At 51.9% G+C, this 26,005-nt stretch overlaps 10 protein-coding genes across 10 annotated transcripts; 4 read left to right on the top strand and 6 right to left on the bottom strand.

The window, feature by feature from the left end:
* Window positions 1-1,082: 1,082 nt before the first annotated feature.
* On the top strand, window positions 1,083-3,007 carry J7T55_010523 (uncharacterized protein; the record flags this gene model as incomplete). Its single annotated transcript, XM_053145075.1, has 6 exons — window positions 1,083-1,177; window positions 1,247-1,380; window positions 1,450-1,573; window positions 1,639-1,845; window positions 1,902-2,658; window positions 2,729-3,007. The coding sequence occupies 6 exons, from the start codon at window positions 1,083-1,085 to the stop codon at window positions 3,005-3,007; spliced, it is 1,596 nt and encodes a 531-aa protein (XP_052992370.1).
* A 412-nt stretch (window positions 3,008-3,419) lies between these two features.
* Window positions 3,420-4,310, bottom strand: J7T55_010524 (uncharacterized protein; the record flags this gene model as incomplete). Its single annotated transcript, XM_053145076.1, has 4 exons — window positions 3,420-3,946; window positions 4,044-4,121; window positions 4,189-4,207; window positions 4,269-4,310. The coding sequence occupies 4 exons, from the start codon at window positions 4,308-4,310 to the stop codon at window positions 3,420-3,422; spliced, it is 666 nt and encodes a 221-aa protein (XP_052992371.1).
* Window positions 4,311-5,112: 802 nt separating this feature from the next.
* Window positions 5,113-5,963, top strand: J7T55_010525 (uncharacterized protein; the record flags this gene model as incomplete). The annotated part of the gene is made up of 2 exons (XM_053145077.1): window positions 5,113-5,544; window positions 5,616-5,963. The coding sequence occupies 2 exons, from the start codon at window positions 5,113-5,115 to the stop codon at window positions 5,961-5,963; spliced, it is 780 nt and encodes a 259-aa protein (XP_052992372.1).
* Window positions 5,964-6,740: 777 nt separating this feature from the next.
* On the bottom strand, window positions 6,741-8,766 carry J7T55_010526 (uncharacterized protein; the record flags this gene model as incomplete). Its single annotated transcript, XM_053145079.1, has 5 exons — window positions 6,741-7,141; window positions 7,263-7,679; window positions 7,735-7,939; window positions 8,515-8,542; window positions 8,666-8,766. 5 exons carry the CDS (start codon window positions 8,764-8,766, stop codon window positions 6,741-6,743), a joined length of 1,152 nt encoding a protein of 383 aa, XP_052992373.1.
* Window positions 8,767-10,306: 1,540 nt separating this feature from the next.
* On the top strand, window positions 10,307-12,068 carry J7T55_010527 (uncharacterized protein; the record flags this gene model as incomplete). The annotated part of the gene is made up of 2 exons (XM_053145080.1): window positions 10,307-10,630; window positions 10,686-12,068. The coding sequence occupies 2 exons, from the start codon at window positions 10,307-10,309 to the stop codon at window positions 12,066-12,068; spliced, it is 1,707 nt and encodes a 568-aa protein (XP_052992374.1).
* A 1,031-nt stretch (window positions 12,069-13,099) lies between these two features.
* Window positions 13,100-14,566, bottom strand: J7T55_010528 (salicylate hydroxylase; the record flags this gene model as incomplete). The annotated part of the gene is made up of 3 exons (XM_053145081.1): window positions 13,100-14,190; window positions 14,261-14,461; window positions 14,524-14,566. 3 exons carry the CDS (start codon window positions 14,564-14,566, stop codon window positions 13,100-13,102), a joined length of 1,335 nt encoding a protein of 444 aa, XP_052992375.1.
* A 1,344-nt stretch (window positions 14,567-15,910) lies between these two features.
* On the bottom strand, window positions 15,911-17,592 carry J7T55_010529 (uncharacterized protein; the record flags this gene model as incomplete). Its single annotated transcript, XM_053145082.1, has 4 exons — window positions 15,911-15,943; window positions 16,081-16,757; window positions 16,819-17,204; window positions 17,351-17,592. The coding sequence occupies 4 exons, from the start codon at window positions 17,590-17,592 to the stop codon at window positions 15,911-15,913; spliced, it is 1,338 nt and encodes a 445-aa protein (XP_052992376.1).
* A 1,312-nt stretch (window positions 17,593-18,904) lies between these two features.
* J7T55_010530 (epoxide hydrolase) lies at window positions 18,905-20,131 on the top strand (the record flags this gene model as incomplete). Its single annotated transcript, XM_053145083.1, has 1 exon — window positions 18,905-20,131. One exon carries the CDS (start codon window positions 18,905-18,907, stop codon window positions 20,129-20,131), a length of 1,227 nt encoding a protein of 408 aa, XP_052992377.1.
* A 585-nt stretch (window positions 20,132-20,716) lies between these two features.
* Window positions 20,717-20,941, bottom strand: J7T55_010531 (uncharacterized protein; the record flags this gene model as incomplete). Its single annotated transcript, XM_053145084.1, has 1 exon — window positions 20,717-20,941. One exon carries the CDS (start codon window positions 20,939-20,941, stop codon window positions 20,717-20,719), a length of 225 nt encoding a protein of 74 aa, XP_052992378.1.
* Window positions 20,942-22,208: 1,267 nt separating this feature from the next.
* J7T55_010532 (uncharacterized protein) lies at window positions 22,209-25,316 on the bottom strand (the record flags this gene model as incomplete). Its single annotated transcript, XM_053145085.1, has 7 exons — window positions 22,209-23,002; window positions 23,075-23,316; window positions 23,423-23,650; window positions 23,714-24,439; window positions 24,603-24,671; window positions 24,846-24,951; window positions 25,241-25,316. The coding sequence occupies 7 exons, from the start codon at window positions 25,314-25,316 to the stop codon at window positions 22,209-22,211; spliced, it is 2,241 nt and encodes a 746-aa protein (XP_052992379.1).
* Between the last annotated feature and the right edge of the window lie 689 nt (window positions 25,317-26,005).

Raw genomic sequence — 26,005 nt, forward strand, 5'->3', positions numbered from 1 at the left:
CCGCTGGAAGAAACGCGCGTTCAAATCCTCCAAGCCCAGTTTCAAATACAGAGTACAAGTCCTACGTCAAGCATATTGGATCTCAGCCCTTCAACATCGTCGCAACCCGAATAGGCAGTCCCGCGACATTCGAATGTGCCACAGGCCGGAGGTGGGCAAAATTCCAGATGTGACAGCCGTCGCACTTGTTGATAGTCACACCGAAACCTACCAGTACAGATAAATGGGGTACAAAGGATGTCACAGTGCCTGTAAAGCATCTCGAATCCTTCAAAAGCCAAGACACATTGCCCGGAGGATTTCCGCACCGGTAACCGACAGCCAAAGCCACCGGCTCCCGGGTGACCATTAGATTATCAGATGCCCTCCATACCGTATCTTCGGGCCGTCAGCGGCACCAACCGAATAAATGGGTTCGGAACGGAGGGAACAGGGACTGTAAGGCTGCAGATCTGCTGAATGACTGCAGATTCGTGGGAAGGCTGCAGGCTCGCTAGTCGAAGGATTTGGGTGTGGCGGAAAGGATTCCGGATCACTCGGTCGCCATTGGAGGAACCCCCAGTAGCGGAATTTTACGTGTTTTGTCTAATAGTTGCGCGTGCGCTGTCTCACCTGCCTTCTCGAGACGTCGTAAGGTGACTGGTATTGCTGATCCTGATGAAAATGCTTATTTAGGTAAGTATCTACATACGGTACAAGGTACCGTTGCAAAGTATACACTTTTGGCAACGTGTCTTACAAAAAGCATGCAGGCATAGTCTTCCTGGCAGCGGCATTGCTGTGGCACAAGCAAAATGGACCAAACTTTTGGGCCATCAACGTGGGTCGATACCAAATCTCTCTACATTCTCCCAAAGACTACGACGCTCTACTTACTCCAGGCTTGCTTGTGGTGATTCAAGCCAGTCCGAAGGATAGAGAGAGTAATCAGCTGTCGTGTCCTTCGAGGTTTCCAAGCCACTTTCTCCCAGTACTAAGACACAATTATCTATATGCTCCGTGTTGTATCTTTCCACGCCTCTTCGACAGCTGGTGTTCTTTGCAACTTCCCCATATCAGTGGTTTCCAAACGAAAAAAAAAAATGTCCCAACAAGCAGAGAGGTCACCCATCCCCAAGGAAAAAGAGGCACCGAGCGACTATGTCACGGGTTGGAGAATAGCAATCTTACTGCTCAGGTGGGTGCTGTCAATATTCTCATGGCTACTATAGCCTTCGGAACTCACCTCTGCTTACACTGAACACAGTATATCTATTGCCATCTTTCTACCAAATCTCGAGGTTTCTATCGTGAGCACTGCTTTGGTGACGATCGCCAATGATTTGAATGGGTTCAGCCAGACAAGCTGGGTTGTCATTGCGTACCTCATCACGTATACTGGTAGGTAGACCACCGACTGCCACTGATGGACAAAGGTTACGAGTGTGAACGTACTGATGCAATTTGAAGGGTTCATCATTTTTTGGGCGAAGCTGAGCGATATCGCCACGCGAAAATGGTCTCTGATCGGGGCCCTCATTCTCTTCCTCGTCGCGTCGGCCATTTGCGGCGCTAGCCAGAATATGGTGATGCTGTGAGATTCACTCCTCCTATTCTGACTGGGATAACGTGGATCTTGTTAATCAAATTCTTGTCTAGAATTGTTTTCCGCGCCCTGCAAGGCATCGGCGGAGCTGGCTGTTTCTCCATCTCCATGGTAGTATTCTTCGAGCTCATCCCCAAGGACAAATACCCGAAATACGGCTCCATCCTCTCCGCAGATGTTGCTCTCGCAACGCTACTAGGCCCTATCATCGGAGGTGCAATTTCGGATAACACAACATGGCGCTGGGTATTCCTCATCAAGTGAGCAGTCGCCCTTATCCGCTGTGTCAGGACCGTAGCGACTGACTGACCTATAGTCTTCCCATTGGTGCCGTCGCAATCGTTGGCCTGGGCCTCTTTCTCCCGAACGAGTTTCCCTTCCATGGTCAGCGGATACATCCGCCCAGTAACATACGTTCCATTCGGCGGATTGACTTCGTCGGCGCGTTCCTTCTCGTTGGCGCCAACCTATTCCTAGTCACTGGACTTCTCGAGGCCACCACAGATTACTACTGGTCTTCGGCCATAATCATCGTCTTTTTGGTGCTTTCGGGAGTGCTATGGATCTCCTTCGTCTGCTGGGAGTATTTTGCGACCAGGGAGACTTTCCCTTGTGAGCCTGTCTTTCCGTTCCGCTTTTTCCAGAACCGCTACTGGATGGGCATGCTCTTGCAGTCCTTTTTCCTCGGCGTCCCCTTCGTCATGCTGGTCATCTACCTCCCTCAACGCTTTCAAACAGTCAGCTCCCTGTCGGCCCTGGATTCAGGCCTACGTCTCCTCCCATACGCCATGCTCGCCCCCATCGGTTCGCTGGTGAGCAATATCATTTTCATGCGGCGCCCGGTGCCCCTCCTTCTGCTGGCGGCTGGGGCAGTCTTCCAAGTCGTCGGCCTTGCTTTTTTGGTCAGCGAGCCTGTCGCCTTGTCAATTCCCGCGAGAGTGTACGGCTACGAGATCCTAGCTGGTTTTGGGGTGGGCATTACATTTGGTACCTTAGTCACCATCACCCCAGCCAGCGTTGAGCCGCGGGACCTGGCCACGGCTACGGGAGCGATGATCCAATTTCGACAGATGGTGGGTAATCTGTTTTTTTTAAAGATATTTTTCCATGTTGAGCGGGCATCATTAACCAACTCATCTGTAGGGCGGTGCCATTGGACTATCGATCGGCTCTGCGCTTCTGAACAGTCGCCTTAAAGGCCAGCTTTCGGGTGTATTGACAAGCTCCCAGCTTTCTTCGCTCCTTCAAAACTTCCGGCAAATCCTCACATTCCCGCCTGAGTTGCAAGAAGTGACCAGAAATGTGTTTGCTGCTGCTTATGGTCTGCAGCTGAAGGTAGTTGTTGGGTTTAGTGCCGCGTTGTTTCCATCCATTTTGTTGATGATAAAGGTGCGCTCAAAGCAGAATTCTAGCACTGTGTAGCGATGTTAGGAGTGGTGAGCACTAGATTGCATGTCATGCTTGAGAAATAGTCCGGTGGGGTACTGGAATGTGGCAAGCAGATATTTACCACATTTGAGCTTAGCATCTAGATAGACTATAATGTGACCTGCAATCGTCCCGGCGACGCACATGGCTCCACTTTGCGATTTCTCTTCATGTTTTAATTTTCCTCCGCTAATTTTAATGCTATACAATATCGGCTTAGTCAATTCTCGACTTGCTCGATGTTTATCGTTCCCATGCCACATATAATGCCATCTCCTTGTTTGGACCAGTTTTGATAAAACGGAATTCTGTATCATATGCATCACTGCATGGTGGATTTGAGTAAAATTTCACTTGCCCCTCTGCAAGTTCCTCCCACAAGGAAAGTACAAGTAAATGGATTGCTTCAGCGTTCCGACTTCCTCGACACATCTTCAATAGCTAGCGTGATGGCGGTCACAGCTTCCTCCAAGTCCCTTTTCTCCTTGATGCCAGGGATTTGATGCCCTAACTGATGAATCGCCACATGCATCACCTTCTCGTCACAAAGCCCTTGAAGCAGTACACCCTGCTCAGGGGCAACCTCATCCTTCTCTGCATATACGAGTGCTGTGGGAATGCAAATCCTTTGGTACACTGTGTTTGGTTGAAGGATTTCGATCTTGTCTTGACTCAGAGATGCATGATTAGCCGCCATTCCAGGAGATAAGAAGACAGCCACCTTGAATGGGGGCTGGGCGCTCTGATCAGGGCGAGTAAGCAGCGTTGCGGCCAGGGTCGAGCCGTGGCTGAAACCAACGACGCCATCGTAGGGAGGATCTGCCTCGCGGACAAGCGCATCGAGATCATCGAGAGCGTTTAGAAGGCTGTGGCCCGATGTGGGGTCAAAGTACGCATGGAAGGTATCATCAGGAGAGATGAGATTCGCAACATCTATGTGTGTGTTTACGCATTCAGCTCGGCTGTTGCCAATGACGTATAAGGCTGTGACGACAAGAGCATGGGAAAACACGAAGGTAGGAACACATACGCGGCTCCATCGGATGGTTCTCTCCGCCCTCAACAAAGTCGTAGGTATGCTCAAGACCAAGAGCATACCGAAGAGCGGCTGCCAGATGGTTAGCATCCACTAGGCAGGATCCGCTTCGGGCTCCAATGAGCTCCTGTTGGCGCACCAGTTTGAAGTTCAAAGATCTAGAGGTATGTCACAAATCAGATAATGCGGTCTCTGTCAATCTTCGGGGATTCTACCAACCTTGCTGTTGGTGCCCACACCGTGTAGACAAAGGAAATGCATGTTGGCTGGGTGTCGGTCGGTGGAATCCGGGAGTCGGGTCTCTGGGGCTGCGAGTATAGGCTAAAGCAAAGATGTAAGTACTTGGTTATCTGACACCTCAGCCGGATTCGACACTGTAGAAACCGGTGTGCCATAGGCACCGACACAAGGACTCAGGGATGACTATATATATCGATGCTGAAGTGTGATAGCAATAAAAGTGCTCACACCACCATCTTGCTATTGATGTTGCCTGCAATATCAAGGTACCTCGTTACAGCAGCTATGACAAGACAAGAGCTACTAGTGTAGTATAATCCTTTGCGATGATCTGACCCACCTAGGAAGCTGGGCCAGGATTAGTCGAAAGGACGCGGTCAGTGTCAACATACACTCTGATCCTTGAATTCTTTGTCGCAAGAAGGGTCGTGCTACACGAAAGCAGAGACAGAATCCTTCAGGGGCAACTACTGCAGTCTATGCAGGTTACTCCTGCAGCAAGGAATCCACGGATCAAATTGTAAGCTGGCTGACACAACGTTACCCGATAGCCCTTGGAGCTTTGCTGTCACTGAAGGATTGCCTCACTCCCGTCGATCATGTCTGCAAATGAATCGACATGCATACCAGAACTCGTCGTCATTGCAGCGTTGGGTGTGGCTCAGCCCGCACGTATTGTGCAACGTGATTGCACAAATTATCCGAGGCTTTTTGAATCCTTCTGGTATTGTCGTTGGTCGTGCTGGCTTATTTATTTCTTGGGCAAATTCCACCTTGCCTCTCTGCACACACCAGCACCATCACGAATCCCATAGCACCCAACATGTCTGATCTCGAGCCTCACCTTCCATCATTTGCTATCATTCCGGGTGCCTGGCAGGATCCGGCAAATTATGACGGCCTCCGTCACGCTCTGGCTGAACGAGGGTACGAATCCGTTTGCCGCTCTCCCCCTTCCACCTCCCTGCCACACGGCGACACGGACCTCCAAGCCGACATTGACTTTGTGCTCAACGAGGTCTTGCAGCCCCTGGTTAGCCAAGGAAAGGAGGTTATCGTTCTGCTGCATTCCTTCGCTGGAGTCTACGGGGCGAGCGCGGTGCAAGGCCTTAGCAAGTCTGAGCTCGCCCAAGCTGGACGGACCGGCGGTGTCATCGCTATCGTGTACCTGGCGGCTCCGTGCGTACCCAGCGGGGTGTCTTTGTTCCAAGTAATGGGAATCGGACCACAGCTCTTGCCGTGGGTCAGCTTGGATGTATGCGTTGTCCCCAGCTCTAACATCCTAATTTGCCATGACAGAACATCTGACTTTAGCGTACTTCATAGGAGACCACCGGGCTTTTGTCGATACCCGATCCCATACCTCTCCTGTTCCACAATCTGCCCGAACAGGAGGCCAGAGAGTGGGCTAGGAAGATGCGAACACAGGCAATCAAGCCAATGCAGGGGCTCATTCCGTATGCCCCGTTCGAAGATCATGTATACAAGGGACACATGGCTTACCTGATGTGCTCTGATGATCATATGGTTCACCCTCCAGGGCAGGACAAGTTCGTGGCTGTGGCAGGAATTGAGGTGACGGACAAGCTGCCAAACGGCCACATGCCTTGGCTGGAAGCAGCTAATGAAACGGCAGAGAAGATCTTGGGTCTGGCAACAAAGATACGCATCTAGAAGTGGAATCCTCCTGGCCCGTAACTAGTCATTGAACCAACATTGGCCTATGTCGAGCTCCGTGCATCACCACTATTCTTATCTGGGGCAGCCGCTCAAGGGAGCACTCGTGAATTGTTAGGGAGATTTTCTAAAAACATCGGCTAGAAACAAAGCCTGCACACCGGTCAGTATGGCCGCGGAGCAGCCTGGAACGCCTGTAATATAGGCCCGTGATCGCCCTAGCGGCGTCCGCTGCTGCTGAAAGCAAAGGCAGCTTACGTACAGCTTTGAAACCCTTCAGTTGTGAACATGAGCAGTCAACATTCCACTTTAATTTTGCCTGCAAATCCTCAATCACATGATACCTGAAGGCCTCCAGCTTATTTCTGGAGGCTGTTCAGCTGTATTTAATGTTCAAGACAGCTTAGTTCATTTCCCCTGGTCCTCGGGAGCATCGCTCTAGTGGACAAGGTCACATAATCAGCAGTGGCTTATTGTATCCCAGTCCTTTCCCTTCCGAGGAACCTCAAATAGCATGAGCACTTCAAAAATTTGGCCGAGACGTAACGGAACAATCTAAGCTCATTCATGAATCTTCTGAAAGGATCGTATGTTTCTTGTCATTGCTGATTGAGCAAGTGAATGAATTTACTGTGTATTGTACCTAATAAAACCATCGAGCTGCAGTTGCTTGAGATGTGCTTAGTCGATTCGTTTTGTTACAGAAACTTCAATAATATTACGAAGCCACGGTTCTCTTCCAACTCTCCGTGTTTACGACTGGGAATGACCATCTCAAACCTCATTGGAACCTCCCAGAACGGCTTCAATAGTCCGTAACGCCCTGTCAATATTCTCAGCAGATGTTGAAAAGGTGATCCGAAACCAGCCACACTCCTTGTCGCCGCAGGAGAACTTCTGTCCTGGCGCAACAATCAATCCCTTCAGGGCAAGCGCTCTGGCCATGGCCGTTTCCGCTTCTTTGGTGTGGCAGTGATCACCCACCTTGGCCAGGACAAACAGTCCGTAGGCTGCTGGGATGTACCGGATACGTAGTCTTGCCAACCCATCAGTCAACTGACGGTATGCAGCACCCAGACGCTCGGAGTTCTGATATAGCAGACCCGGCAGCTGATGAAAATTGAGGAGAGATGTAGCCACGACGCTAGCCAACGAGGAAGTCTGCCAGTAACTGGCTAGTCCAGACCCGAGGCGTAAGGCTGGGTTGGTCTGGGAAATAATGCAGCCCTGGGTCATATGTGTTAGGCAAAGTTCCTGAGGGTGAGTAGTATTCATGACTTGCCATTCGAATTCCACTGCATCCAAAGTCCTTGCTCATGCTCCATACAACATGAACTCTGGATGCCAGTGAGGCGAGGTCTGGAATATTCAGCGCACCGTCCAAAAGTGACAGCGCCGAGACAAAGGGATGACAGCCGCTGTCGAGGACCGTGAACGAAGACATGGCGTAGACCTCGTCGCTGATGAAATGCATTCCGTGCGCATTGCAAAAGAGCATCATCTCGCGGAGGACGTCAGCAGGGTAACATCTTCCCAGGGGGTTGTTGGGATTGGTCACGACGACCGCCTTGATGCGATGTTTCTCAGAGGCAGATTCGTATGTGTTTTTCAAAGCGTCTAGGATATCAGCTTCCGTAGCTCCCTCAAGGGTCGAGGCGGTGACGATTATGGGCTTAGCGTTGGCATGGATAAGGAAATATGGACCAAAACCCTCTAGTAGTAGTCAGCGATGAGAGCAATCAAGTTGACGTTGGAAAATGAATCATACCCCAACATGGACCGAGAACAAGAACAAAATCCTCTGTATCACAAATGGTGCAGAGAAGCGCATCGAGCGCGCTTCCAGCTCCAGAAGTAGGGACGATCTGATTCGGTTGAACAGCTTTGGAGGGATGAAAGTAATTATTGAAGAAGCCGGCCAAAGCCTGGAGAAGCTCTGAGCTTCCACCAAAGCCAGTAGGGTAGGACATATCCTATTCGCCTCATCAGCCTATAGTCTAGAATGCTTCAGGAGCTGTGATTTTAACCTTCGAAGTCATTGTGTCCCTAATGGAAGCCTTCACCAGGGTCATGACCTCTTCTCTCAGCAGTACATTTTCAGCAAGGGATAAGTTGACAGGTGCTAAACTCCCTGTTGGAAGTTGATGAGAACCACCTATTGCTGGTAGGATGGCTTGGAGCTTCTTGCTCATATGGTTTGAAATGTTGCTCAAGTCCATGGCGGTGATCATAGGTTTCCTTGGGAATGAAGGAAGGCGGAAGGTAAAAGTGGGCAAGTAAAAAAATATCCGTTCACCGTAAACTCGGTGGAAAAGTCCCTGTGATGGAATGCCTCAGTCGTTATTCCCACATTTTGTCTCTGACTTTCATCAGTCTCCATGGACGCAGAGTACACACCGGGCAGCACCCAGCATGGACTACAGACTTCTTCAACATAAGATTCCCTTCACATGGTCCGCTCAGCCAAGACATCATAGCAATACAGCCTCAGCCATTCCGCAGCTCGAAGGGGAAGACTTGCAAATCCTGGCCGGTACTACGTACCCACCTCGAAGTCGATCTTGTCCACATCGACTCTAGAAAATGATCAAACTCGTAATTAACCACCTGTGCCCAGCTGACGGCAGCATAGTATGAAGCAAGAGGCCGACTCCCGAAAGACACCTCACTGCAAGCAAAAGCTGCACACTATATGCCACATGTCGGTGAGCGAAGGATCGATGCTGGCGTGGCCTCGGCTGAATCCATGCAGGTCGATCTGCATGCCGTCAGCACCAGAAGCCAACTGCTGCCCCCACATGGGCACAAAACGATATACTTTCAAATCACAGTAGGAAAATTGCAGGAGATCTCTGCATGTTCCGCGAAAATAGCTTGGAAAGGGATGATCCTGGGTCTCAGCAAGGCTGCCTGTGCTTGTGACTGGTTTGCTGCAAGTCCGCGGATGTCGGGCCGCAAGTCGCCACACTGTAATGATAGAGTGATTGTACATATGGACTCAAAGTCTGGGGGCGTGAGAAGGATTGTGCATGCAGAGCACGATATGACAAGATTTGTTGGGACAGGATTTGCTTTGGCTTTGCATTGTACATGCGTGGCGCAACATGCTCGTGAGTAAAGTACTTCTGTATGTACTGCGTGAAATTTCCGGTACCTCCTCCGACTTCCGAAGGACGCCTCAGCCTTGTATATCAACTCTGAAGGATTTCTGCCGACATTGCCGTGGCCGAAGTGATTCAGGCTGAATATGCTGCTTGGTTTCGCATTGCACGTGCGAGACAATACGCGTGGCCGGGATTCGTGCCACGTTGGACGCAGACGTCCGAGACCACAATACTACATTTCGTAATTAGGGCAATTGATGTGATTTTAATGCCCCATGAGGAAGGAAAGACATTCAACTTTACAGGTAACGTTAATGTTTATAAGCACCGTTGGTCAGGTTGACAACTACAGCATGGAAGAATGGCAATAAATAACACGTTTTACGTCATATACAAAAATATCCTTGCTATGTTCAGAAAATCCTTATATTATTTTGAGGCAAGAATTAAAAGAAGTCTTTTTATTCAAATTAAGAAAAGGATTGTTTAATTACTCAAATAATCAACTTTAAACCAGTTAGAATATATCAAATCAATTTAATATAACAAGAAAGATTGTATATTAGAAGAAAATTTAAGGACAAACCCAAGAAAGTAAATTTAAATATTTCAAACTTTACGCTATAATCCCTCGGAATTTCACTATTGATTTTCTCATTGGTTGCTTAATATATACTTTTTCAGTATTAACCTGTGACTTCTGCGCAACTCGGCTCTTTCTGGGTACAGTCAAGGAGTACCTTTGAAGTACTCAGGTAACTGATGGACTGAAATGCAGGATTGATCAGCATCGGGCGATTTTCTGCGGGCTTGGATCCTCCTCATGGTGACTGGTTACCGAGGGATTGGTGGTGGTAGGATCAACCAGTGCAGCGGAATATTTCAAACTGTAGGTGCTCCAAGAACTGATGAAGAATGTGATTCTACAGTTCCGAAATCATCGAGGGATTTGCAGGATCGCTCTTGAGGGCGGTACAGTTGAACCGTCCAACCCACATGAACACCACGAAAAGAATGTTCATGATCCATGCTGAAGTTGGTCAGCCAAGCTCGGATGAGGCGCTGCAGAGTCACTTGTTGAGCTCCTTAGACCACGAACGTATATAGCATTTCTTCCTGGGTTGAACTCCGTGGAAGTATTCTCTCACCCTGTAGCTCACGCTTTCACCTCATTCTCTCACTCTTTCACAGCTACAGTATCTCTTCTCACCTTAAATTTTCCAATCCCAGCCCAGCATGGTTGCCTTGATTTTCGAGGAGGGTTCGAAGGTCCCCAAACCGGCCTATAGCAGGAAACAGCTACTGCCCCATATTGTTGATGGAATGGCTGCAAGCAGACCCCAAGCCGTCTATGCAGAATACCCGACCAACCCAGAGAGTTACGCAGATGGTTTTTCGAAACTCACATATGGAGGCCTGGCTAATGCCGTGAACGGGCTGGCCTGGTGGCTTACAGACAATCTTGGGCCGGGAACAAGCTTCGAAACTTTGGTCTATTTCGGGCCTAACGACTTCCGGCAGAATGCACTTGTACTGGCAGCTTGTAAAGCTGGCTACAAAGTAAGCAGATGGTCATGATTCCGAGATGACGATAACCGGCTAACATACATTTTAGCTTCTGTTGTGCTCTCCACGCAATACTTTGGCTGGGTACAAAGCCCTGTTCGATGCTCTGAACGTCAGGACTATCCTGGCAGCAGGTCCCCCATACGTGTCCGTCGTCGACACCCTCATGTCAGAATACGACCTGAGACTTCTGCCCGTTGCCTCGACCGCTCAGCTCATTAGCACTGAATATCCGCACTATCCTTATGACAAGCGCTTCGCTACTGCGTGGAGTGAGCCTCTCCTGGTGCTTCACACGTCAGGGACAACTGCCCTTCCCAAACCAGTCATCATTACCCATGACTGGGTCAGCAGCTGGGTGCAGGCACTACACGCAGAGCCGCCTCCGGGCACGCAGAGTCTCGATGTGCTGCACCAAGGTAACCGCGTGCTGGTGATGATGCCGCCCTTTCACGGCGGCAACCTCATGCCCACGCTGTTCGACGCCGTACACAACCAGTCAACCGTCATTTTCCCACTACCGGGAGGCATTCTGGCCCCTGACCATTTTCAAGAGCACTTCCTTGGATGCGTGCAGGCGGCACGACCTGACATCGCCCTCGTGCCGGCGGGCTTCATCCACGCCATTGCCAAAGACCCGCAGCTGCTCCGTGCGGCCGCCCAACACCTGGAGTATATCTTCTACACGGGCGGGGACGTCGCGGACGTATACGGCGACACCGTAGCCAAACACGTCAAGCTGTTCAACGTCAACGGGTCGACGGAGCTGGCCTCGTTCCCGGCGCTGCGCCCGGGCGGGCCCTGGAACCGGTCCGTCTGGAAGTACATCATGCCGCACCCCGTTTCGGGCATCGACTTCCGCTGCCACAGCTGGGACGGCGGAGATCCTAAGTTTGAGGCGGTGGTCGTGCGCAACGCTGACCCGCGCGACGTTCAACCCATCTTCAGCGTGTTCCCTGACCGGGACGAGTACGAGTCGGGTGATCTGTTCTCACCACACCCCACAATTCCCGGGCTGTGGCGGTACCGCGGCCGGGCTGACGACTGCTTTGTGCTGGTTACAGGATCCAACATTAACCCGCTGACGATGGAGGAAAAAGTCGGTGCGCACCCGGAAGTCAAGGGCGCCCTTATGTTGGGCCAGCGAAGGCCGCGGCCGGGGCTGCTGGTCGAGCTCGAGGATGAGATCCAGGCTGAGGAGGCCATGACCCTGGACGATGAGGACCATCGCAGAGCTCTGATCGACTCCATCTGGTCGGCCGTCGACCGTGGGAACCAGGAGTACTACGACTTGGCGCGCGTCACGAAGGACAGAATCATCTTCACCGAGCCGGGAAGGCCGATGAAGCGGACTCCGAAGGGAACTGTGAAGCGTAGACCGACTTTGGACCTATACCAGGCCGAGATTGATCAGATGTACGGGTCTGTTTAGAGAAAAAGACATGATGCTAGTAAGAATGATGCGAGTGCGGCCTGGGAAACAAAAATTGGCGCACACCTCAGATCTTCCCATATCCTGGGCTAGACTTTCTTTTATTCTTACTTTGCAAGCCCTCGCCTTTGCTACATAAGCGCCGATATTCGATACGAGATTTCCAGGAGCGTGCTCGAACATCAGCAGATGCGTTGACATAGACCACGGAGTCACTCTTTTAAACCTTAGTACATAAAGTACAATATTTCCTATAATGTTTAAACTGGCTCATTTGGCTGAACAGGAGAAATCCAATGTCAACATTTCCCTTGAAATGACTGAAACCACAACTAGAGTGTAATGAAGTTGTAGAGAGTTTCTCGTGAAAGTGTCTGGTATAGATGGTTATCCTGTCCGTTATATATCATGTGAACTTGGCCTCGCAACCTTACACTGCATCTACCTCCTGTACACTCCTCCAGAAGGTACCGAAGGTACCGAATATAATTGTGGAGACGTGTACACGATCATTGAAGTTCGTGACCAAGTAAGGAGTAGCTCAGCTGGAGTTAATAGGATAATATCACTAGATTTGGAGCGCGCCCATACATTATGGACCTTGCTATCCAGTCAAGGCCAACCACCTATGGCCATGTGGCCACAACGTTGACAGCTTGGAATACTATTGACTTGGACATGAAATTGTTATGAGATCCCATCACCAAGACGTAATCAAGGTTCTCTGAATTAAAAAGAGGAGCAAGAAAACAGCTAACACAGGGCAATATATCAGTGCCATATATTCCTCGGATATCAATTGAGGTGGTGTTCCTAGACACAAAGGCCTAAGCAGTCAGGATAGACCATATCTGGTGGATGGATACCGCCTTACCACTATTTTACTTTACCTCCGTAAAATAATCAAGAATACGTCTGTAGTCCTCGAATTATTCTACTTATTCATTTGGGAATGTGGCGCTGGTATAGCTGGGGTAAAGATTAGACTTGGATTGTCACAACCAATAAATACATGAAACCTGCAGTCTAATCTACAAACTCTTGTAAATGCTCTCGAACTGAGTCGCCGTCTCCTCGGACGCATCCCACTCATAGATAAAGCTCAGCACTCCCTTATCGGCTGCCTTGTCCGGCACCTTACCCTGCCCGCTCTCCCTGAACGCCTTGAAGGCGGCATCCCTCTCGGCTGCCGCAGCACCATCGCCCAGCTGCATCTCCTTGCCATTGGCAGCAGCCATGGCGACCAATGCCTCGGCCCTCTCTTTCCTCAGCTTCTCGTACACCTTGAGCGACTTGTGGATGCTCTCTGGGCTGGAGTCCGGCGTCCTGGAAAGGGCGACAGCGATCACGGCTGCGTCTTCGATCGCCTGGGCCGCGCCCTGGTTCAGGTGTGGCAGGGTTGGATGGCATGCGTCTCCCACCAGTGCTACGGTGCCGTGAGTCCAGGTCGGCAGGGGTTGGTGGACACGGAGCTTCCACTCACACACCTCTCCCTCGGGCACCATGTTGAGCATTTTCTGGATGACAGGGGCGAAGTCGGAGTACACCGACAACATCGACTCCTTGCTCCCCAGCGTCGTATATGTCTCGTCCGGCGCTGCGGCGAAGTTGCTGTCGGGGTGTGCGGTGGAGATGTTGTAGATTGTCTTTGACGATACGGGATAGGCGATGATGTGTTTCCTCTCGCCGATCCATCTTGTGCTTTGGTCTGCGTCGATGAGCGCCAACAGTTCCGGGTCCTTTTCCATGTCCTCTCTTTTTAGCATGATTCTGTATGCCGCCTGCCCTGAGTCTACCACCTTAGCGTCCACACCAAGGTCCTCGAGGATGGCTACTCTTGTTCGTGACTTAACGCCGTCTGCGCCGAAAAGAACGTCGCAGCTGACTGTGTACGGGTCACCGCCATCTTTCCGGGGCGTCACGATAAATGTGGGCTTGGGTGAGAAGGTCTTGAATTCGGTGACAGGAGAGGCGAAGAAGAACTTGATCGCCGATTCCCTCTTGCAACCCTCGTAGAGCTCACCAGCAAGCGATGCTCGGTGGCCCACCGAATGTTTGTAGCTGTACGAATCCTCGATCCAGGTCATGTCGGAGAACGCGAGCTCTTCATCCGTGGGGCCCTCTGCGCACGTTCCGAGTCAGTATAAGGCTCCAACCAATCCGTTGACGTAGGTGATGTATATCTTGCTTACTTCGAATGCTGGCGCCTTTTAGCGGAGTGGCATCTTTTGCTATTGGCTCCCAAACACCAAGCCTGTCTAATATTCTGGCCATGTTGGGTGCTAATTGGATTCCTGCCCCTACAAATCCGAGATCCGAGGCAGTTTCGTAGACATCGATATGCGTGAAACCTTCCTTGGCTAAGGCGAGCGCCGTGGCCAGGCCGCCCATACCTGTGATGCTGTTAGAATCCCATGTAACGGGTCGCCAGACGACTTCCAAAGTAACAGCTTACCGGCGCCAATGATGACGATGTGGAGGTCTTTAGTGACACCCATGGTGAAGCGTGATGTGTTAATTGGAGAGATTGCGGTGTGAAGAAGTGTGTAGACCCAGGCAGACTTGACGGAAACATAGAGAATGGATCTGGCGGCCTGGTATTCTCTTAATGAATGTGAAGCTCAAAAGAAGGTCGGCTATTCTTTTGGCCCCTCACGATGACGACGCCGTCATCGTGAAATAAAATGTCCCTTCCGCTGCCGCTCCGCTACCCGATGTTCCCCACATCGGGTGCCCGCTCCAAGTTCAACGGAGACACTTGTAGCTAGCTTGAACTAACGGAAACAAATGCGGCGCCCAGGGTGAATGCTCTGCCGGCTCGGAGCAGCAACACATCTCGGAGAAGCGACGGAGCACCGAGCAGACGGAAACCAGAGTGGGTCGAGATTGTCTTGGATGCAGCACATGCTTTCCTTCCACCCGTTGTCTACTATGGTCTATTTGAAGGTTGACTCCATACCGCACATGATGCTTCTGGTGTCTGGCACTGCGTCGGCCCCTGACTCTCGGCCCCGAGCAACATGCTGGCAGCGTCCGCACACTTCGGCAGCCCGGGTCGGGATTTGGGAGCGGATCCCTGGGCAAGCTAGAGCTCTCCGCATCTCATTTACATACAATGAGTCGGGGACTTTACTTAACTCCCAGGCCCTGAGATCAATCAGCATCAAAAAAGAACTTCACTTTATAAAGACCAAGTGACCGCACCAAGTAACGAGTTTGGATTGCGTCTTCACTCCTTTTTGCTTCACCGTCTGTAGAAGTGACTAACCCGGATAGCACACATGATGTCTGGCATGAAATTCACAGCTCAATATCTATGCAATGGCCTGTCGCATTGTCGTAGTCCAATGAAACATCAAGTAATAAAACAATTCGATTGCGATAAAGTTTGAGGAGCTTGGTCTGCTATCTTCCACAAGAGGGTGGCTCTGATGGGGTGGACTAGGCTCTGAAATTCAACACACAAGAATTTGGTTCCGAGGCTCAGCGTAATGACCTCAGATTTGTGTAGTCCCCGCAAGTGTTCTTTGGTCACCTGCTTGCGAAGAGATAACGTCGCAAAGAATTCTTCTCAACATAGACTGAGCATAGCCTCTGACACACCATTTTTGCTGTTGGTATACCATTCTCTCTCTCGTGTGGTCTGACATGAGACTCTGGGTCAAACCTAATGCCATGCTTCGACTCCACTGCTTTTGTGCCCTTAAAAAAACTTGGAAAATCACTTTTAGTAGTTGCCGTTGACAGCGATATCATGTTCATCGTCCAGCTCGCAATTCCTGCAAGACTATTGGTTTACTGGCCAAAAAGTTTACCACTTGGTATCGAAATCTTCGTGAAAGCTAATCGAGACGACTCCATCTCTCCCATGATGACTAAAATTCAGGTCAGCGTTAGGAAACAATGAACGGTTTGGATCTTCTCCGGGAAAGAATAAGGAAAAGGCTCCCACGGAATCAAATTGACCCCAATGAATGTGTCCAAAATTCGTTGAATATAGGTATTTGCTCACCATTGGAGTGCCAACGCGATCTCGTAAAAGAAGGAAAACAGACACAGCTTCCGTGATTCGTGGCGCTGCGAACGCCATCTTCTCGAACTGTATTTCGGCCCCGGATCCGGTCTTTTGGTACACAGTCTCGCTCCAAGAGCGGGCAACACGCCATGTGATGTCGACAGTCCAGGTTCCCTGCCAGGTGAGCGAGGCGCTTCTGGAAATGGGGTCATGGGTGTAGCGGAACAGACATCCATGCTCGTTGCCATTGCCGCACCACAACTCAAGCGTGAGCAGTTTGGGCATTCGCCGCACTGCTACGCTTGCAGCTTCCAGCAGACAATTGATTTCTTCTTCTGAGGATCGTTTCGGAAATGCCAGCAGCTGCGATGTGAGAGCCAGGGTCTCTAGCTTATTCCAAGTCCAGAAGGCGTCGATTTCGGCGTTGTCGGTAGATTCCTGTGGCCAGAATGGGCGGAGGAAGTGCCTTGCATCGATGGCGAAGGATGCAGAGAGGTGCTCCAGCTGTCGACTGGCTTTGGCTAGAGAGAGTCCGAGCGACGAGATGTTGTCACGAGGCGCGTATCCCGGACCCTGTATAATGGAAAGGGGAGAAAAACCATCAATCGGCTTTTCGAAAATCGAAAGCTCCGTGAGAGAAGCTGGCAAGCCTTGGCCGAAAATGAATTCATAACCTGCACAAGGACATCAGAATTAAAATCCCTGCCAGCATGTGGTACAGCTATCCTCACTCACACTGATCATGTTCCGCATTGCCTTCGCGCCCAGGCGGTTCTGGTTGTTGGTAGACCAACTTCTTCAACGCAGGGAGACTTCGCAACAGCAGACGCAAATGATCTGGGCGTGACTGAAAGCAGAAATTCCGCTGCAGCACCAAGGTCGTGATCGTATTCATCTTGGGCAAGCTGGTTAAGTCTGTGCTTTGATGGCAGCGATACAATGAGGGCCGGAAAGGGCCGGACACTTCCAAGAAGAGCCGCTGTGGATTCACGTCTTTGACTTTGTCCCATGTGCTCAGAGAATTGAACAGTGTTCCGATGACATGAAGTAAGTTGTCATCCTCGGCATTTTCTGTCGCAGAGTCTCGCTCCCAGCTCGGAGACCACAGTCCAACATCTAGGCTATAGAAAAGGTTAATTCAGCTCTCATCTCCTTGGTCCAAATGGTCTGTCGGGTGAGAATAGGATCGGTGAATGGTGAGAAAGACTGTGAGTATGCAGATAAAGTAGGGCTACATTGGGTTGGAAAACTCTGGTGGGAAACTTACTTGATATGATTTACCATCTTCCGCTTCTCTCCAACGACGAACCGTTCGAAAGCCTCCACCCGCGATGGCGTCAAGAACAGATCTGCGAAGTGCTTTGGCTCGAAGAAAGCCTGCCATTCCCGGCATACGGATGCGTAGGCAGCTGTACGAGAGTGATCTTGGCGGCAATTAGAGAAGAGCGATTCGACGATCTTATCCCGTATCTCCTTCGGGATACTCGCGAAGCCACCTGACATTGCCATGATGACTTTGGGTCAACAAGCCAGGAGGAATGTGGTTCTTGCAGTGTTCAGAGGCTGGTCACACACTCGTTGCTGGGAAGTATTCAGGGCAAATGGGTCAGTCTGTCGCAGGTTATCTTTGCCAAGTATGATGTTGGTTAGTGTTTATTTCAACCTGTGGGAAGGGTGTCAAGCCTGCTTAAAAAGGACGTGGGAAACCACGCCTTCTGGGCGCGGTAGTGACTGCTGGAAGCCATTTCTATTCACAAGGGAAGAGGCAGCTATCAGCGCATTATTTGTATGAGAATGGGTGCGGGATTGTCCATTCAATTGCTCGTAGAATTACCTGTACTTGTCACTCTTGCACATTATTCTTGTCTGTCTTCGATCCCGAATGAGACATTGATGGAGAATCATGGGGCTTCGAAGTGCTGTCCAGTGTGATTTTTATTCGAAACGGGCACAATCACCCAGCTTTTGCAGTCATCGAACTGAATGTAAATGTTTCCATCAAGATCGCGGTCACCACATATGGCTATTGAGATAATGGTGAATTGATAAAGGCAGACGTTGTGCACCACCTAAATGAATTTTCACATCGAATGAATGAATCGACTGGATGAACAATATCAACAACTACATCACCTAATCCTAAAGACATCGAAGTGCATCTGCTTCACCACTTTGTCTTGGAGGCTATTGGGAATTAGGTTTAAGATCTAGATTTGTGGAACCAACGTGGTGTAAAGCGAATAGGTGGGTCTGAGCTTCAATGTGCCTGATGCACATGAGATGCGAGTCGATGCGGCACCTAACAAGTACCGAATCAAATTGACTGGTCTGTTCCAAGGGCAAGAGGCGATCATCCGAGCTGCCAGGTTCGAAGGGCTTAAGGGCGGGGAAGACAGGTTGCTTACACAGCTATGGCCGAAGGGCTTGGCACGCCCTAATATGACTTGATGGCCTGTGACGTGATGGATGAGACAATAGTCTATCAAGTACGTACTTCACCTCGGCCCATTCTCGCCCTATCTCCAACGTCAAACAGCGTCACGCCTTTCCAGATTTCACCATCTCCACCTTGCTTTAGCTGCACGGATGTTCAGAAGGAAAATTTGTAATCTCATGAGCATCAAGTTAACTTGGGCGGCTGATCACGGTTGCAATTGATATTGTACTCGTTTATAAAAAGGGGAGATCCCAACTGATGCCTCACCTGTCGCCGTCTCGACATTGACATCTGGAAATTGGAAAAGCTAATTGAGAAAAGCATCATTACCTCAAAGCACATACACATTCGTATACTATTCTCTGAGCATAGCCAAGAGCCATCATGGCGAATATCAAGCCGTTCAAGATCGCCGTACCGGATGCGGAGATCGACAAGCTCAAAACCAAGCTCTCATTGGCAACGTTTCCCCAAGATGTCGACATGTCCGAGTCCTGGTCGTATGGAACGCCATTGAAGGACATCAAGCGGCTCGCAGCGTACTGGCAGAACGGCTTCGATTGGCGCGCCGCGGAGTCGAAGCTCAACGAGCAGCTTTCCCAGTTCACAACGACTGTGTTCGTCGATGGCTTCCACGACATCGACGTCCACTTCGTGCACCAGAAATCCAGTCGCCCAGACAGCATCCCTCTGCTGTTCAGCCACGGCTGGCCCGGCAGCTTCTACGAGGCCGTCAAGCTCCTGCCGCTCCTCACCAACCCCTCCAGCCCAGACCAGCCGTCCTTCCACGTCGTCGTGCCATCCCTCCCCAACTACGGGTTCTCAGGCAAAGTTACCAAGCCCGGCTTCGGCCCAAACCAGTACGCAGAGACATGCCACAAGCTGATGCTGCAGCTCGGCTACGACAAGTACGTCACGCAGGGCGGCGACTGGGGCTTCATCATCACGCGCAGGATGGGCATCCAGTACCCGGAGCACGTGGTGGCGTCGCATCTCAACTTCGTGCGCGTGATCAAGCCGCCGGAGCTGTCACAGACGCCGCTGCAGTTCGTCAAGCACTCGGTGTTGCCGTACAGCAAGTCGGAGCGGGAGGGCCTGGAGCGCACGGCATGGTTCCGCAAGCATGGCTTCGGGTACAACCTCGAGCAGTCGACGCGCCCGCACACCCTTGGCTTCGGGCTGGCCGACTCGCCCGTCGCGCTGCTGGCGTGGATCTACGAGAAGCTGCATGACTGGACGGACAGTTATGTCTGGACTGATGACGAGATCCTTACTTGGATTAGTATTTATGCGTTTAGCACGGCGGGGCCTGACTCTAGCGTCCGGATTTATTATGAGGCTACGAGGCAGGAGGCCATATCTTCGGGGTATCCTTATCACGACAAAGTGCCACTCGGGCTGAGCTATTTCCCGAAGGACCTGGTCGTACCGCCGAACACCTGGGGTCGGACGCTGGGCCCAGTGGTATTTGAGAAGAGGCACGAGGATGGCGGGCATTTCGCCGCGCATGAGAGGCCCGAAAAGCTGGCTGATGATTTGAGGACAATGTTTGGCAAGGGAGGAGGTGCAGAGGCTGTGGTGAAGAAGCTAAGGAGTCAGGCCAGAATTTGAAACGAAAGCTCGGGCATGCTGAACATGGAGCGTTGACTTGTCCGTTTCTGAGAGGCTACCGACACAAAGAAAGAGTAACTGCACTGCCTGCTTGTCAATTACGCACCAGGGTTACATGGTGTCGCTCTCACGTAATTTGCAGAAGCCTAACAGGGCCTGTAAATATTCGCTAGGTTAATTGGTAGATTGTGACATTAATGTTGAAGGTTAATTTATAAGTACAGGAATTGCATTTCAAGGCCATTTTTGAAAGAAAATGATTGTGCAAGACACTCATACGTCCATATGCTGTTGTTGCAAGAGTTTTAAAAGAATGTGTGAATATCTAGATAATATCATCGACTTTGCTTCTTTGTTACGAAAGCATCTCCCTCATCAATCAAATTCTATCCTGCTAAATGACCGTATGAAACACTTCTAACACAATTCCCCTCCCCCATTCATGCTGCGCGCAAATGAAGCACGTCTTGAGACCTCTAAGAACTCCTTCTACTTCTTTGAATGTTCTATCCCAGAAATATCACCATCTGCTGTGGCGTTGAAGCCCGCGCTAGATCCGCGCGAAAAAGTGTATTGGCCTTGCTTCTACCGCCTGTTGGAGCTGGAGCCGGAGCCATGCCCGGATGACGAAGAAGACGAGCCCTGGCCGTTGTTCGAGGATGAAGGGTTGTAAACCCCGTAGACGACGTCTGACTTGACAACTCCGATAGGGGAGGAGTAGCGTAGGACCTCGTTCCAGTTGGTCGAGGAGCCACCCGACGAGTTGGACTTCGAGCTTCCACCCCCAGACGAGCCCTGTTGCTGAGACATTTTGGTATTGGTGATGGTGGTAAATGTTCTGAAATTTTTTGGTTGGTGGTTCTTGAATTTTGAACGGAAAATGGTTGGTTAATTGGTGCGTAGAATTGTGAATGAGGTTGCAGTCTGAATCCTGATGTCTTGATCCACCTCGAGCACTACCTCATCCATCGAGCTGGAGGTCCAACTTGACTTTATACCTTCAACAAACGCATATAGTCCCGTCTCGGAGATTGTTCATGTTGTAGTCAAGTGCCATCTGCCAAGTACCAAAGTGACGGCACCAGACCCTTCGTCCGCAGGCGGCTGACCAACAGAAAATCCTACCTCGCACCTTTGCCCAACTCAAATTTCGTGCAACACGGAGAATTCCCACATGGCATCTAGGGCCTTCCCAGCGCGATCCCAAGAAAATGATGTGGTGAGCCAATTCCCCGTAGGGCTGAGCAGCGCCGTTTGCGATCCGCTAAGGGTCGTCGTACAATCCAGCCATTAGGATGACGATCCTTTCAGCCGCCCTACTGCACGTCAAGGAAGCGAGTGTGACCAGGGTCTGTTCGTTTCTGGCTTGCTTACCAGCTTACCCACGTTTCTAGAACGGCCTCGCATGACCTCGGACCGGGTCGGACTCTTGAAAAAAGCAGACCGAGTAGGTCTCATAACGAGCCGTCATCTCTAGCCCGTCCGTCTGGGAGCGGGCTCAGCCCGATAGGCAACAACATAAACTCGGTCGGGGGGCCCACTTCATATCTGTGTGGCTTTTTCTCCCTTTTATCCCCAAGAACTCCAATCCCACGTATCAGGTAAGCATATTTTTACCTGGCTCCATTCTAGGCTCACCAGTATTTCAAGTCTGACATTTCATCTCGTGTGTTCCTTCGCGATACACAGCACGATGCAATAATAGTTGCCTATAGGACTTGACTTTATCCATTTTTTTCCTTGACTACTGCTGACTAATTATCGCACCTAGTCTTTTCTGTCTCGCCGGGTATTCGATGCTCGATCCAGCCTCCTGATCAAGTTTCTCATTTTTTGGCTCCCACCTACCCGACTGATACTATCCACCACTCTGTCCACGCCAGGACTTCCATCCACCTCGCATTGAGTCCGGAGTCGCCTCCCTCTTCACAGCCCCCAGGTTGTCCGTGTGACAGCGCCGAAACGAAATATCAGCGTAGTCTCACCTCCCGAGGACTCCTCCAAGGACTCCTTCAAGCCGCATCTGACGAAGTCCATATCAAGTGGCACCGGACTTTTGGAAAATACCCGCCTATGCTTATGTCTGGACTTCCATCCAGTCCACACCGCTCCCATTCATGTCGAACATGGCCTGCCAGAAGGTCTCGTCCAGCTCGCCGGGCATGGGGAGCTGGCTTGGTGCGCCATAGTCCACATCCATCGCCTGCCCGCCACCAGCACCAGCCTGCGCTGTGGCATTGCTCGCGCCAGCCTCCGTCGTGCCAACACCGCCACCACCACTGACCCCGTCCTTGGCCACGTCGCCCACAGCTTCTCTCCTAAACCGCGGGTCGTGGGGGTAACTTGCCGGATACCCTTCGCTCGTCCCAGGGCGCGCCCGCCCCAGATACCAGCTCCGGATCCACCGCACCTTGTCCTTGAACATACCCAGTACGCTCCTCTCTCCATCGACGTATCGGCCGCGCCTACCCAGCCCCGTCGCAAGCCGGTCCGCCTCGTCGAAGAACTCAGCCAGGCGCGCGCACACGCCGTCGAAGTTGAGGTGGTCGCGCGCCACGGAGACGACCCAGTCCGGGTCGCGCGGGTTGTTGGCCGAGGCGGTCTCGTCGCCGAGGAAGAGCAGGCGACTGGCGGTCACGATGGCGAAGGAGAAGTGCGCGCTCTGGAACGGCATGCACACCAGGTTCTGCGGCGGGATCGCCATGTAGGCCGAGAAGAAGTCGCGCGCCGACCCCAGGCACGCCCACAGCGCCGACGTGCGCGCGTTCGCGTCGCCCGCGTCGTAGCCTGTCGCCGCTGATGTTGACCGGATGTAGATGACCGGCTCGTAGAGGCGGCATATCGTGCCGTGGTAGTGCGTCCATAGCAGAGCTATTTTTATCGCCAGTTAGTGACTTGTCAAGGCAAAATGGTTGAGAGGAGAGAACTGCGGAGACAACGTACAGTTGCACTCTACTTCAGGCGGTTGCTGCCGGACCAGGGCGTCCAACTCCTTCCGTATGACTGTAAGCGCCATGTGTATCGGTGCATAATTCACACGCCGTGACGCCTCGTCGTCGCCATAGGGAATGATCTCGGCGGCACGACCCAAAAGTTGTTGGATTTTCACCAGCGTGACCAGGAAGCTGTCCGAGTCGTACTCCCGGGCCTGCTCGATCTCGTCGCAGCATTTGGTCAGATACGAGCTGTATGTCATTGGGTTATGGCGCCTGAAGAGTGCGGAAAGTCTGTGCACAAGGTTTCTTAGTTCCCAGCAGTTCATAGGATTGAACAAGTCAGGTCGTTTCTTACAGAGAGGTGACGTAGAAAGTACCGAGTGCGGCGCGCATCTCGTCCAGAGTATGGGATTTGTTCCAAAACTTCTTTATGCCCGTTTGCGAAGCGGCGTCCTTGATCAAGAGGAATGAGGCTTTCCCAAAATCGAGTGGCCATCTGTTGAGGCCTAGGTCGATCACAAGCGCAACTGCCAGCTGGATGAAGTTTGTTGCCTGGGAGTCTATGAAGAAGTGGAAGTCGCCCCTGAGAAGCATAATCAGCTTTGATGTGACCGTGGCTTGTATGGGCATCCAAATTGGTTCTTACCATGCCATGTGAACGAGTAATGCCTGCAGAATTTCTAGCCGTCGCTCATTGTTGATCACAACATGCTCAGCAATGTAGTGCCGGAACCAGACCTTGTAGTCAGCCTGGGTGGTCGGACTCTGCGGCGCAGCCACCGAGACGATGGTGCGGAAAAGAAACGGCGTCTTTTCGTAGAGGTCGTAGGCGGTAGCCATGACTGGAATGGTGATGAACGGGAAGTAGGGGGCATATAAGGATCTGTAGATGTTCAAGGCCCGTTCTGCCTCGTAGAAGGTCATGCGGAAGCCAGGAATGATCTCGACGGACTCATTCCCGGGCGGCGAAGGCCTGCTCTGATGCGCTCTGAAGCCTGGTCCAGCTGCATCCGGTGGCATCTTAGGGCTGTTCCCCTCTGTCGTTGGCCCAGTGGCGATAGATCCAGGCTGGGCCATGCCTGGAGGAGGGAGGGGGCGGGCATTGTAGTGGTAGTTTTGTGTTGAGGGAGGAGATGAGGCGGGTTCCGGTAAGTCCGGCCTGTTGCTGGGGACAGCACTGCTGGCGGACTCGATGTTTGGGTTGAGAAGTTGCTGTATACTGTTTCGGCCGGGCTCATGGCTCGGAACTGGTACACTGGCACTGCTCGGTGGTGTGTGGCCGCTGGAACTGGGACTGTTTTGTTGGATTTGCTGGCTGGCGTTCAGCAGGGACATGATGCCATCGATCTTCTCCTCAAGCTGCCCAACACGGCTGTATGTGAATTTCTTTGTCAGCATGCGTGCATCAATCAGCTGCCTACATTCTCTACTTGGACCCGTCTTCGCGCAGAAGGATCAATCATTCCCAGCGCTCGACACAGGGCATCACAGCATGAGACACGATGCAGCCTGGATGAGATCAGGTAAATACGTACGTCGATGGGCCTCGCCTTCTTCGCGGGTTTATCTCCGGCAGAGTACATGGCGCCTTGATCTTGGAACACCTGCGACAGTAATGTCAGTAGCATGGCCTTTATTGCAAATGCTTCCGATGTCCTTTCGTGGATGCAGCCAGAATAGTAAAGCAATCGGGATGCGATTGAGTTCATGCAGGACGCGGGACGCGATCCGGGAGATCGGCATGAGATCGACCGACTCCCGGTGGTTGAGCTTCTCACTCATATCCAGGGGTAGAGATGGTTGGTTTGAGTGTGAAGCTTCCGCGGAAGTTGACATCCGGATGACCCGCATCGGAATCCGGAATATCCATATGGACCAAGCCAACTCAGGTAGATGAGAGGGGAGCATGTGCAAGTGGCGTGGGCAGCGAGCACGGCAGCATGGCACGGCCATGGCCATGGCCACATATGCTGTATCCGGAGCAAACGCAGTGCCACGAGACCGGGCTCAGCCTTTGGGTGGATCATTGCGTCCAGCTCCGAGGTCTCAGGTGACTGGAGGTCGGGGCCGTGAACGAGGGCGAAGACCGTGGGTCGAACTCACCTCTGGCAGGGCGTGGCACCGGGCTCAGACGGCCACACGCAACGCATCTTTGACCGAGCACAGGACTGACATGCCCGTGGCCGGTATTTCTGGACCTCGGGCGTCGCGCGAGAGTGGTCGCCCGATGCCGGGGTGGAGTCTGGCATGGTGACGGCGTCGCAGGTGTGTCCGAAGCGAAGGGGAGTACGGTGCGTGAGTGGTGCTTGGGTACAGCTTGGGCACTGCTTGCGGCTCGCGACTGTTTTCCCTATCCTATCCTGTCACCTAAGGGGCCATGGACATCGGGACCGCGGCGCCGTTTGTGTGCCCGGTGCTTCTGGGGCGAAGCGCCTTTGCTGTGCGCTGTCTCTTCCGAGCTGCGTCTAACAACGCCGCGTGGCCTTGTCCGTGGAACGCTAAGGCTCGGGCTGTCAGGCAGTGTGTTCAGGCGTCAGATGCAAAGCGAGCGGCATGTCAGGCAGCGGAGGAAAAGGGTGTGCCGGACATGATGTGATGGTGAAGACGGACTGGCCTCCGGGGGGTGTGGGAATCAGGCACTTGATCGAGGAAACGGAAACAGAAACAGCAGGCCCAGCAGGCCAAACAGAGCAGCAGCAGCAAGCAGAGAGGGCAGAGAGGGCAGAGAACGACAAGGGGAGCACAAGACTAGAACCAGAACCAGCCCACCCACTCGCGCCCTCTAGCGGAATTCTGGTTCGGCCCGGTCGGGCAGCTGGACCTCGTGGGGCGACAGCTCACAGTCTCAAGCTGGTTATTGGCTCCGGCTCTCAGGGGACCCGGCTCGGGTTCTATATGAATATCCGACCCCGAACCCATTGAAACATGTTTTTTTCTC

This window comes from Diaporthe amygdali (genome assembly GCF_026229845.1).
Source record: "Diaporthe amygdali strain CAA958 chromosome Unknown NODE_19_length_847323_cov_64_739301, whole genome shotgun sequence".
Classification (NCBI taxonomy): domain Eukaryota; kingdom Fungi; phylum Ascomycota; class Sordariomycetes; order Diaporthales; family Diaporthaceae; genus Diaporthe; species Diaporthe amygdali.